This window comes from Pan troglodytes, chromosome 23 (genome assembly GCF_028858775.2).
Source record: "Pan troglodytes isolate AG18354 chromosome 23, NHGRI_mPanTro3-v2.0_pri, whole genome shotgun sequence".
Lineage (NCBI taxonomy): Eukaryota > Metazoa > Chordata > Mammalia > Primates > Hominidae > Pan > Pan troglodytes.
The window spans coordinates 27,915,968-27,928,315 of NC_086016.1; the positions used below are offsets into that span (position 1 = coordinate 27,915,968).

Consider the following 12,348-nt stretch of genomic DNA (forward strand, 5'->3'; position numbering starts at 1 on the left):
ACATATACACATGTATGTTTATTGTGGCAATGTTCACAATAGCAAAGACTTGGAACGAACCCAAATGTCCATCAGTGATAGACTAGATAAAGAAAATGTGGCACATGTAATACTATGCAGCCATAAGAGAGAATGAGTTCATGTCCTTTGCAGGGACATGGATGAAGCTGGAAACCATCATTCTCAGTAAACTAACACAGAAACAAAACCAAACACTGCACGTTCTCACTCAAATAGGAGTTGAACAATGAGAACACATGGACATAGGGAGGGGAGCATCACACACTGGGGCCTGTCGAGGGGTGGGGGACTAGGGGAGGGAGAGCATTAGGAGAAATACCTAATGTAGATGATGGGTTGATGGGTGCAGCAAACCACCATGGCACGTGTATACCTATGTAACAAACCTGCATGTTCTACACATATATCCCAGAACTTAAAGTGTAATAAAAATAAAGCTACAACTTTGGCTGGGAAGTAACAGGTGTAAATAAACAAGGAAATATAGTAATTGTATGGAGATATGGCAAGTAAAAACTATGCTTGCTAAACACTTTTTTTGGATGGTTTCATACTTTACTGCGAATTGGAGGTACTCTAATTTATTTGACATTCTCTAGTTAATCGGACTTTGTGTCTGCTCTTTCAATGCTACAGTCAACATGGTGATGAAATTTTCTGGTTTACGATTACTTCCTCAAACTTGTTTCCCAGAAAAGGGCTTTCTAGGTCAAAAGTTATCAAAATTTTCTAAGGCTCTCAATATGATGATGAATGATTTCTCCAAGCGTGGGACAGATTGAGAGCTACAGTTTCCTGCCCTTACCTCATCTTCCAACTATGGAACCAAGTATTCCCTCCACAAAGAAAACCCATGATTCATGGTGTTAGAAGTCAGAATAGTGGTTTCCTGGCTGGGCGCGGTGGCTCATGCCTGTAATTCCAGCACTTTGGGAGGCTGAGGCAGGCGGATCATGAGGTCAGGAGTTCGAGTCCAGCCTGGCCAACATGATGAAAACCCTTCTCTACCAAAAATACAAAAACTTAGCCGGGTGTGGTGGCATACAACTGTAATCCCAGCTACTCAGGTGGCTGAGGCAGAATTGCTGGAACTGAGGAGGTGGAGGTTGCAGTGAGCTGAGATTACACTACTGCATTCCAGCCTGGGCATCAGAGCAAGACTCCATCTCAAAAAAAAAAAAAAAACAAAAAACCACAAAAACAAAAAATAATAGTGGTTTCCCTTGAGGAAATATTGACCAGAAGGGAGCATGAGGGAAGTTCTAAGTTCTAGGTCTCTGTTTACTTTTTGATCAAGCTACAAGGCATTGTCTGAGCCCCAGAAGGTTCCCTCATGCTTCTTCCCAACCAAAAGCTAATGGCTCCTCTGACTTCCTGTACCATAGATTAGATTTGCCTGTTCTTGAACTTCTTATAAATAAAATTATAACTTTTAAATCTTGATCAGGGTGCTAGTTATATTGGTGTGTTCTTTCTGTAAGAGCCACTGAGCTGTACCTTATGATATATTTTTCTGGTTGTATAAACGTGTGGGGCCAAGAGGAAGAATATTTCAGGGCACTGTTCACTCCGCGGCCTGCAGGGTCCTGCCTGACCATCCTCCTCGCAGAGGTAGCTGACAGTGTCTGTACCTGACTGTGCCCATTCCCCCATGTGGTCTTGGTTTATGGCGTTGGTGGGGGTGGGAGTAGGGCTGTGCCCATGAGCTAACCTGTCTCTCTCTTCTCTCCCCACTGTGTCCCTGTGTGTCAGTTCTGTGTCCATCTCATGTGCTGCGTGTGTCTGTAAAGCCTCATTCCGTGCTGTCTGGCAGGAAGCTCCATCTCATCTCATCATCTCACGGCCCTGGCACTGCCTCAGCATGGCCATCTCATCACGCCTCGCCCTGTGGGAGCAGAAGGAAAGTGACACTCATGGCTGGGGCTGCAGCCATCTGCAGGGACTGACTCGACCCTCGGGAGACAAGTCCGACCTTTCCCACCTTGAGTGGGGAGTCTGACATCCAGCCCTCCTAGTAGCATGTGCAATCCCACCTTCAGCCTTCTCCCAGCCAGCTCGGTTAGCCTTGGCCTTTCCAACCCAGCTGGACACTGATGGCCACACCCTTGACCCCCTCCCAGGGCTGCCTGGTCGTTTCCTGTTCCACAGGTGGTGGTTGGGGGGGGGGTGGTAGACCAGCTGTCCCAGCTGGATCCTCATGGCAGCTCTGATGAGCACTGGAGTTTGGGTGGGAGGAGGGGCACATGGGGGACAGAGGCAGGGCTGTCAGCTGCCAGGTTTATGCCACAGGGGTGGGTTTCTGTGGTCCCTGCCTTCGGGCACCATAGAGAACTGGAAACGGGCTCTCCTCCCCAGATATTCCTTTCTCCCCTTTAGTATTTTTCATGATATGCTACGAAGGGCTGCCTCTTTCTAAGATGCCTGTTACTTCCTGCACCCTCACTCCACCTTGTGCATGTGATTTGATGAGTTGGAGGTGGGAGGGTGAGAAGCTTCTTTCTGGCTGCCTCCTGCCTGCCCCTGCCCCTCCCAGCCTGATCTGGGGGTAGCGGCTAAAATGGCATTGGAAGCTGCAGAGGGTGCCTTAAGACTGTCTCTTGGCCAGGCGTGGTGGCTGACACCTGTAATCCCAGTACTTTGGGAGGCCGAAGCAGGTGAATCATGAGGTCAGGAGTTCGAGACCAGTCTGGCCAACATAGTGAAACCACGTCTCTACTAAAAATACAAAAAATTAACCGGGTGTGGTGGTGTGTGCCTGTCATCCCAGCTACTCAGGAGGCTGAGGCAGGAGACAGAGGTTGCAGTGAGCCAAGATCGCGCCATTGCACTCCAGCCTGGGCGACAGTGCGAGACTCCGTCTCAAAAAAGAAAAAAAAAAAAAAAAGACTGTCTCTCACTTATGAAGTGTCTTTCAGTCCCACATCAGGAAGGAAAGAAGGGAAATGATGTTGATGTGGGCCCTGCAGTGCTGCCCCTGCTTCTCTGTCCCTGGGCAGAGGTCTGCATTCACCAGCTTTATCCCATGGCCTTGTCTCCTGGCCTTTGCTATCTCCTTTGAATTCCTCCCTTATCAGTTGGGCTACACACAGCAAGTCTTTACCATGCATGCACAGAGGTTCTTGATAAGGAGGCTATTTTAGACCAGTATGGAGCTCTTCCGTATAAAGCACTGGTGACTTTTTTTTCTTCTCATGGGCTGTCACTGATGCAGGCTAAAGACACACTTCAGTCGGCCACAGCCGGTCTCATGCCTCAGCCTCCAAGTCGCTGTAGCCAACAGAGGGGTCTCAGCTGCACCACAAGTCCAGCCAGTGCTGGCCTAGGCTGTATTTCTGGGGGGTAAAATATCAGGGTCCAACCTGTCTGTTCTAGGACCCAGTGTTTAGAGAGCTCCTGGCTGGCCAAGTCCTGGTTTAAGGACCGTCAGGAAGCCACAGCACTGTGTCAGTTGAGTGGGTTGGAGCCACAAGGTCAGGTCCTTATATAAGTCATGGCTATAAGCCCTTCCCTATCTTACCATGTTCCTGGTGCATAGTAAGTGATTAATTGGTTCATCTATTATATTAACTATAAGCTGAGGGGGACCAGGAGAGTGTGGATGATTCCCTGTGATCCGTCCCTTTCTGGAAACTGGGAAACCTCCTTTCAGAGCAGGTCCTTCTAGAAATGGGCATGTCCCATGGCAAGGAAGGGAACCAGCAGTCTTGACCATACAAGTGACTGTTCATGTCACAAGGAGAGTGGATCCAGGCAGAAATCACATTGACCTGCATAATTCCTGGCTGCCCCTGTGTTCCATTTTCATGCGCTGTCTCAGGGACCCCCCTGAGTCCTGCTGTGCCTCACCTGCTTGGCTGTGGCTTCTCATACATGGGCTTGGTCATGTATGTCTCCTCCGCCCCCTCCCAGGCTCCATCACAAACTTTTTGAAGGGCAGCTTGCTCCTGCTGGTTGACTCACTGAGCTCTCTCCTTCTTTGCTTCTGCAAAACAGATTCGGGAAGAAGACAAGAGCCCTCCACCGTCCTCGCCCCCTCCTCTTTTCTCTGTCATCCCAGGGGGCTTCATTAAGCAACTGGTCCGGGAGACTGAAAAAGAGGCCAAGGAAGCGAGACAGAGGAAACAGTTAGCTCTCGCCTCTCCAGAACCAGAGGTAAGTGGTTCCTAAGAAGGAGGACCATATGCGTTTCCATACCCGTCATTCTGTCTTGTGAGCTTCCTCTGAGTCATTTGTCATCCTGCCTTTGCTCCTGCTATGCTGGTTTTGAGGAATGTCCTTTATTCAACTTGATCTATTGAGCTCTTATGTACCCTTCAAAACCCAGCTCAAATAGCACATCTCTGGAAAGTTCTTCCATTGCCTGCCTTCCTCTGAATCCTGCTGCACCTTCTATGCCTGTCTTAACTGTGGTTGGTTGGCATAGTACTTATTTGATTATATGACTTATTTGACTAGAAATTCCTTAAGAGCAACAACAATTTCTCTCATTCAATTCTGTATCTTGAGCAGCCCTCATAGTACTTGGCCAGTAGTGAGTGCTTAACAGTTTGTTTAGTGAATGAATAAATGATATTCATTGATGCATTGTTGGTGGGGATTACTTGACCACTATTTTTATAGAAAAGGAAACCTAGATACTGGCTAAGATGTATAGTTGGTTCACTTTAAGTAGAAAGCTATTGAGTTGGTACTAACTGGTGTAGTTGCATTGATTGTTAAAATATTGAATCCTTCATACCAGGTGGTAAATGGTTGTAACCCTTGGCCCCCCAGGTGCCCTCAGCTGCCATGTTTACCCAGGTCCCTCTCCTGAGTCCCTTGGAATGGCTACAATCCAATAATTACAGGGTTAATGCTTGGCACAGGTAGGAACCTCAGTACCTTCCTCCAGCTGGTGTCCCTCCTGATTGGTTGATGTCCACTAAAAATCCTTAGCTATTCTGAATAGCGCTGCTGGATTGAAGCAATAGTTGAATGCAATGTGGCCCTTACACTTTAAGGATTTGTAAACTTGTCGCTGGTGGTGGCCAGTGCTATTTCTCTCTTGTCCTCTTTAGCCATGGAATCTGGGCAGGATGACAAGGTGGACCATGAGGGAGGCAGGCTTGGAATGCAATGCATCTTGGGAGTATCCCTGTGTTAGGTAGAAAGGGCATCTCTTTGTGTCTCCAGCGCCCCCTTCAGACAAGGTGAATGCTGCAATGCTTGGGCTGAGAGGTCTGGTGGCCTCAGGGCCTGGTGCTGGCTTGAGCCCAGTGACCCATCCTGACTCTTCCTTCCCCTCCCCTTCAGCTTTGGTTTGCCCGGCTAGTCCCACATGTCTGATGAACGACTTTGATGCATTAGAGAGGTCTTCCAGCAACTGAACAGCAGCAGCTGCTGAAATACCTCGGCCAAGTCTTTGTTGGGGAGGTTGACAGGGAGGACAGGCTCTGTTCCCACTCTTGCCTGACCTAAGGCATAAGCGGGGGCCAAAGTTGACCCCGGCAGGCTGTTGTTAGGTTATGATGAAATGTTACTGTGTGCTGTTTATCACCAGACAATGCTGCTTTGCTGCTCATGGGCTCATTTAATACCCCGTGCAGCAATGCAGGTGGATGGGATTCTACCCATTTATCACAGGTGGAGACTGAGGCCAAAAGACGTCAAGTGATTTTCCCAAGGTCATAAGACCAGATAGAGGCAGAGCGAGGGGGAGAGCCTGTGTGTTCTCTGCTCTCACAAGATGCCTGGAAAAGGACCAGTCTGGTGAGTGAGGTGGCCAGGGTGGTGCCACAGAGACCTGGGGGAAAGCGTTCCATGAGATTGACACCAGCAGCGCTGGTGTCACTGTGAGCAAGTAAAGAGGCAGAGCTAAGCCATGGATGGGGACAAACTGTCACTGCTGTGCCTGGATGGAGACTCAGAGCCAAGATGCAGGATGGCTCTGAGCCTCAGCCCACAGCAGGTGGCTGGACCATGGGCCAAGATATTCCTGGGGCTGGAGCAAGGGAGCCTCAGGACATGTTTCCACAAGGCAGCAAGCTCTGGCTGGTTCCTGCCAATTTAATTGTCTTGTCCCAATCAATAAATAACTCCGTACTCCTTTGCCTTGTCGCAGCACAACTGTTTCATTTGATCCTCGTCTAATCCTTGCAAGAAGCCGTTAGAATCCATCCCATTTTGCAGGAATGGAAAACAAGGCTTGGGGAAGTGACCTGGTTCTCCTAGGGCTACCCAGCCAGTGAGGAACAGGGAGAGGCTGGAATAACACTGGAGTGGAAAGTAACCCGTATTGAATGTCAAGGAGACCTAGATTCTAGCTCTGGCCCTGCCACTTTTTGTGGTCCTGGCTAAACCCCTTCCCTTTCTTGGCCTCAGTTTACTCATCTGTAAAAATGTGCTATTAGTTTCCTATTGGCCCCAGTTATTCTAGAGGTGCTGTTTCCTCTATACGCTAAAAAGGGTGGCAGGGTGGGGGGGACCAAAGACTTTGATGACTTTGAAGGTCCAAAGGAAGAGAATCCATGGGCATATGAGGGTGGGGTGGGAGGAGGCTGGCACTGGTTATCTTGTTTGGCCCACCCCATGTTACTGTCTCCTCTGTGGTGGTTGGTTAAAAATAAGGCACTGACTCACTTTTCAATATGTGTAGACAGTGGTGAGATTTGCCAAGTGCAGTCAATCCCCCTTCCAAGGCTATGTCCTGCCTTCCCCCAGAAGGTCGGGAGAAGCTACTCGGCCTTGGGCCCCAGAGCCATGATGCTGAGCACCAGCTGAACCTCGTAATCACCCGGGCAGTCACAACCCAGGCAGACTCAATCAGAGTCTCTGGGAATAAGGCCAGGGAGTTAAGGTTTTAAAAGTGCCCCAGGAGATTCCAGAGAGCCCTAGAGAGAAAAGGAAGGGCATCTAATATGCAGCAGTTCAAGGCACTGGCTTTGGAGTCAGAGAGAACTGGCTTTACATTTCACCTTTGTAGCTGGGTCACCTTACATCTTTACATCTAGTTCTTTGCTTGTAGAATGGGGAGAAGTTCAGAATCTACTCCAGCTGTTCCTTCGGAGGATTAAATAGGAGATTGCATGATGGTGATATAGGGCTCATTGCAAGGAAGATATAAATGATAGATACTATTATTGTGATTATTACAAAGATGAAAACAGAGACTTTGCTGTGGCATTGGTCACCTAAAACAGGAGAGAGACACAAAAGCCAGAATGGAATGCAGAAGGTGGCCACGCTGTGACTGGTGTACTAGCATAGTGCTCTGGAACTTTGTGCAAGCTTGGAACAATTTCTGATTGAGGTCTTCAGGCAAAGATTTGTAGAGAGGAGATAGAAGAGATATTTGAGCTGGGTATAGAAGATGAGTAGACCATGGACAAGTGAAGAGGGGAAAGGGCACGCCAGGCAGCAAGCTCAGCATGGGCAACAGCCTGGAAGCAGGGACGGGTCAGGTGGGAGAAGGTGACCAGTACAGTTCATGCATGGGAACAAGTAGGGACAATATGGTCAGATTGGAGGCTGGGGTTCCTTGTTGAGGAATTTGAAAGACCAATGGTGGTGCCAAATGATTTTCCTTTAGGCTGTGGGCAGCTACCCAAATCTTTTGATCTGGTATAAAATGGCTGGCAGCAAATTGAAGGGACAGCAGTTCACGGGCTGTGACAATGGCCCAAGTGAGGGATAGCGGACATGGGTTTGGAAAAAGAGACATAGATGTGAAGCTTGGCAGGGTGGAATCAACATGCCCCTGGGACTGGTTTAAATGCAAGAGGAGGGGGAGAATCCCAGATTCCCAGGCATGGGTGTCTGTGAGGCTGTGCTGGCATTGTCCAAGATGGAAGAACCCAGGCTAGGGCTGGTGGTGAAGCGAGACATCAGGGTGGAACTTGCTTATGAGGTTGAGGTCTTTTTCTGCAGAGATGGAGGCACAGCTGGACCTGTGAGCTCTTCAGGCCATAGCCAGGCTGGTTTGAGGATGAAGCTCTGTGCAAGGCTAAAATCACAAGGCAGTAACAAGGCCTGGGAAGGGAGCAGGCAGTGGAAACCCCTTGGGTGTTATGCAGTCACAAATGTCTGGGTCAGGCAAGAGTGGGGGACCCCAGGGGCAGAAACCAGGGCCCTCAGCTGGTATGGGAAGTGTGATATGGGGATCAGGGCAGTGGAAGTAGCAGCAGCTCAGTTTATTCCTCTCTCTCTGATCTCCAAAGTGCATTTCTACATCTCATCCTATAAAAGATCTGGATGGTCAGGTGGTATCTGCCTGTACTGGGGAAACCCGAAGCCCAGAGAGAAGAGATGGTAGCCCAGATAGACATAGAAGGAAGCCTAGCTGGAGAGTGTTAGAGCCAAGATGAGAACAGGTCCTCTAGTGACAGGCCCTGAGTCTTTTCCCGGATCCCCTACTCGCCTAGGAAAAATCCAGGCAGAAATAACAACAGTAGTAGCAGCAGCTACTGTTGTTGAGGACACACTATGCACTGGGCTCAGTTTCTACATATTGTCACACATTCTCACACCTACCCTGCAAGGTAGGCTTTTATCATTCTCATTTTATTGATTAAAAGACAGACTCAGAGAGGAGAAGTCATTTAGCTAAGGTCACACAGCTATAGAGTGTCAGAGTCAGGAGTTGAACTTGGTTCTGTTGGGCTCCAAAGTCCACTCCTTCCACTCCATCACTTAACTTTGAGGGGCTAGGCCAAGGTCAAGGGTGCTAGGCTTGGCCATGCCTGTTGGATTTGGAGGTGCTCGAGCATCTGTGGAAGGATGAATGGAGAAGTGAACAACGAAATGAATGAACGAACACGAGTGAATGACAAAGCTGTCAGGTCAGCAAGCAGCTATGTAGGCATGGTTGTGTTCTTTCTCCTAGATCCCAGAAATTTCCATCAGCCAACCCAACAGCAAGTCCAGCAGTGGCACCAGATCTGGAAGCCAGCAGATCTCTCAGGACGACCAGTCAAGCTCTCCTGGGAGCTCAGACATTCTGGGCAAGGAGAGCGAGGGGTCCCGCAGCCCCGACCCTGAGCAGATGACAAGCATCAATGGTGAGAAGGCCCAGGAGCTGGGCTCCAGTGCGACACCAACCAAAAAGACTGTCCCCTTCAAGAGGGGCGTGAGGAGGGGTGATGTGTTGTTGATGGTGGCCAAGCTGGACCCGGACTCAGCCAAGCCAGAGAAGACTCATCCCCATGACACACCCCCTTGCAAGAGCCCTCCCCCAGCCACAGATACTGGAAAGGAAAAGAAAGGGGAGAACTCTAGGACTCCTTGTGGCTCCCAGGCCAGCACCGAGATCTTGGCCCCGAAAGCTGAGAAGACTCGGACTGGGGGTCTTGGGGACCCAGGCCAAGGAACTGTGGCACTGAAAAAAGGCGAGGAGGGTCAAAGCATAGTGGGGAAGGGGCTTGGGACCCCCAAGACCACAGAGCTGAAAGAGGCTGAGCCCCAGGGCAAAGACAGGCAGGGGACCAGGCCCCAAGCCCAAGGGCCCGGCGAGGGGGTGCAACCAGGGAAAGCAGAGAAGGAGGGAGCAGAGCCCACAAACACGGTGGAAAAGGGGAATGTCTCTAAGGACGTAGGGAGTGAAGGGAAGCACGTAAGGCCCCAAATCCCTGGGAGAAAGTGGGGAGGTTTCCTGGGAAGAAGGAGTAAGTGGGACGGTCCCCAGAATAAGAAGGACAAAGAAGGGGTGCTCTTAAGTAAGGCAGAGAAGACAGGTGAGCCTCAGACCCAGATGGAGAAGACAAGCCAAGTGCAGGGCGAGTTGGGGGACGATCTGAGAATGGGGGAGAAAGCAGGTGAGCTTCAGAGCATGACTGGGAAGGCAGGTGAGTCCTGGGATAAGAAGGAAAAGATGGGGCAACCCCAGGGTAAGTCCGGGAACGCAGGTGAAGCTCGGAGTCAGACAGAGAAGGGCTGTGAAGTCCCAAAGGAGGTGAGCACAATGGTGGAGTCGCCAGCAGCTCCTGGGAAGGGAGGCTGGCCAGGAAGCCGTGGGCAGGAAGCAGAGGAGCCCTGCTCAAGAGCAGGTGATGGGGCTGGTGCCCTGGAGACAGAGCTGGAAGGACCCAGCCAGCCTGCTCTGGAGAAGGATGTTGAAAGGCCTCGGATACAGAAGGAGAACCAAGATGGGCCAGCCCCCCAGGAGGAGGGCAAAGGAGGCCAGAGCAGAGACTCAGACCAGGTGAGGGGGCTGCGGCCCTGGGAGCGGGAAGCGGCAGACAGGCCTCTCCAGAGATGCAGGGATGGGAAAGATCTGCCCCAGGGATGGACAAGGGGTGGACGGGGGGTGGGCAGGGAATTGGAGAGGGGTGGCTAGAACTGCCAGGCACCCAGAGGAGGGGACGAGCACTTCCTCCATGAGCAGAAGTCTTGAAGTTTCCATTGCACCTGCCCTGGGGTGGGAATTCCCCACAGTGAGGGAAGGTCCCCAAAGTGTGAGGTGTCTCCTCATGGCTGACATGGTAGAGCTTGCTTATGATGTCACACGACAGCTTTCAAACGGGATGGCATAACGTGTAGATTGTTAAAAATGCAGATTCCTGGGGCCAGCCATGGAGTCTCTCATTTCAAAGGCCAGGAGTGGGGCCCAGGAATCTGCATTTATTTAGTTTTTTTTTTTTTTTTGAGATGGAGTCTTGCTCTGTCACCCAGGCTAGATGGTGCAGTGGTGTGATCTCGGCTCCACCTCCCGGGTCCGCAACGGGAATGCATTTAAATAAGCACACTCCCTCACCTGTTCTCCCCCAGGAGATTCTGGTTTAGATGGCTCCAGAGCACACTGTGAGAAACCCCCGTGTAAGGTAGAAGATGGGCAGTGGTGCCATTTGCTGGTTTAATTTACGTGATGTTGGTTCTCAGGCTCCTGAGGACAGATGGTATGAGGCAGAGAAAGTCTGGCTGGCTCAGAAGGATGGATTTACTCTTGGTAAGTAGGGGTGTTAGCACCTTTGGAGGGTCTGAGTCTTCTCCTGTGCCCCCTACTGCTGCCAGCCATATGTTCCAGGTCCTGATTATACTTTGGTGGTCAGGAGGGAAGAGGAGCAGTGGAGACTGTCTTTCAAAGGCATTTGTGTCTTGATAATGAGTTATTTACCTACTGTAACTCACTAATGCAACAAGCATGCTTTCTTCCTATGGCGTTCTTCGAGGAAGCCAGAGTCTGGTACAAGTGGGCCAATAGATTTGATCTCATGAGCCTACTTTTGTCGATTGGTTGTGGCTGATCACTGCACTCTACTGAGAAGTGATGCTGAGTCTCAGTCTGAACATGGCTGGGAAGAGTGGTTGATTAGTGATGTCTGCCATGGGCACTGGAGGGGGAAATGGCAGTCTGTGTGTGAGATAGGCCAGTGTACCCAACTGTCTGGGTGCCTGCTCTGTGCCTGGCACTGTGACAGCTGGTAAAAGCCTAAGGTGAGTCAGACTTAGCCTGACCTTAAAGGATTTGGGGTCACAACTCAGCTCCAAGTGAATAGACACCAAATGGAGACCTGTCCCAAGCCTCCTCCCAAGCTTGCTGGCCCGGCTTAGAGCCTCTCTTATCTCCTGCCCTCGCCTCTTTCCCCTCTTCCCCTCCCATCTCCTCCCCTTTCCCCTTCTCTCTCTGGGATGTCCAACCAGCTACGGTGCTAAAGCCAGATGAGGGAACAGCAGACCTGCCAGCAGGAAGGGTGAGACTTTGCATTGATGCTGACAAAACCATCACTGAGGTGGATGAGGAGCATGTCCATCGGGTGAGTCCCCTGTCCCGCCGTCCCCCAGCATGAGTCCCCTGCCCCACTTCACCCCAGCTCCATACCCTCCTTCCCCAGCCCTGCAAGAGATTTCCTTGTTCCTGACTACCAATCCCATTTTGGCTTGATGCCCTGGAGGGAATTATAGTGAAGAACCCCACTGAACTCATTGCTCTGCTGGAGGGGTACTGTTAGGGGGTCATTCACCCTTTCCTGTGGTTTCCCTTAATGAGGACACATCAAAGAACATGTTTGTCAGGTCTTGGCCCTGGGAGTTCTTCTGATGGACCCAAGAAAATGACTGCTTTTAATTCATAGATATTGGATATTGCAAATCATACTACACAGCATGTTTCTGTTTTCACTCCGGCCGCCAGGGAACTCAGAGCCAAATTTGCTGCTTGCCATTAACCATAGCATAGGTTCTAATGGCCTATATTTTGGCATCAAACTTTCTTTCAGCTTTGCTCTTTAAATTGCTTTGAATACATTTTTGTTGTGCACCATAAATCCTTTTGAGGACAAGTCCCAGTGTAGTGATAGAAAAGAAAGGTTCTGTCATGCCCTTTCCCCCGCCCCTCACAGCCTGCTATCTTAGGAG

At 50.3% G+C, this 12,348-nt stretch overlaps 1 protein-coding gene across 7 annotated transcripts in view; it reads left to right on the forward strand.

The window, feature by feature from the left end:
- MYO18B (myosin XVIIIB) overlaps nucleotides 1–12,348 on the forward strand; it is a 316,003-nt gene that overhangs the window by 16,795 nt on the left and 286,860 nt on the right. For 5 of the 7 annotated variants that reach the window (XM_054675972.2, XM_054675975.2, XM_063807774.1 and 2 more), the window contains exons 1-5: nucleotides 1,786–1,919; nucleotides 4,013–4,173; nucleotides 8,882–10,195; nucleotides 10,873–10,939; nucleotides 11,635–11,747. In XM_054675972.2, coding sequence (XP_054531947.1) covers nucleotides 1,883–1,919; nucleotides 4,013–4,173; nucleotides 8,882–10,195; nucleotides 10,873–10,939; nucleotides 11,635–11,747 — 1,692 coding nt within the window. In that variant the 5' untranslated portion in view covers nucleotides 1,786–1,882. Of the gene's footprint in view, nucleotides 1–1,773; nucleotides 1,920–1,951; nucleotides 2,080–4,012; nucleotides 4,174–8,881; nucleotides 10,196–10,872; nucleotides 10,940–11,634; nucleotides 11,748–12,348 lie in introns of those variants that run through there. The other 2 variants (XM_054675970.1, XM_024352592.3) reach the window with 2 other exon arrangements.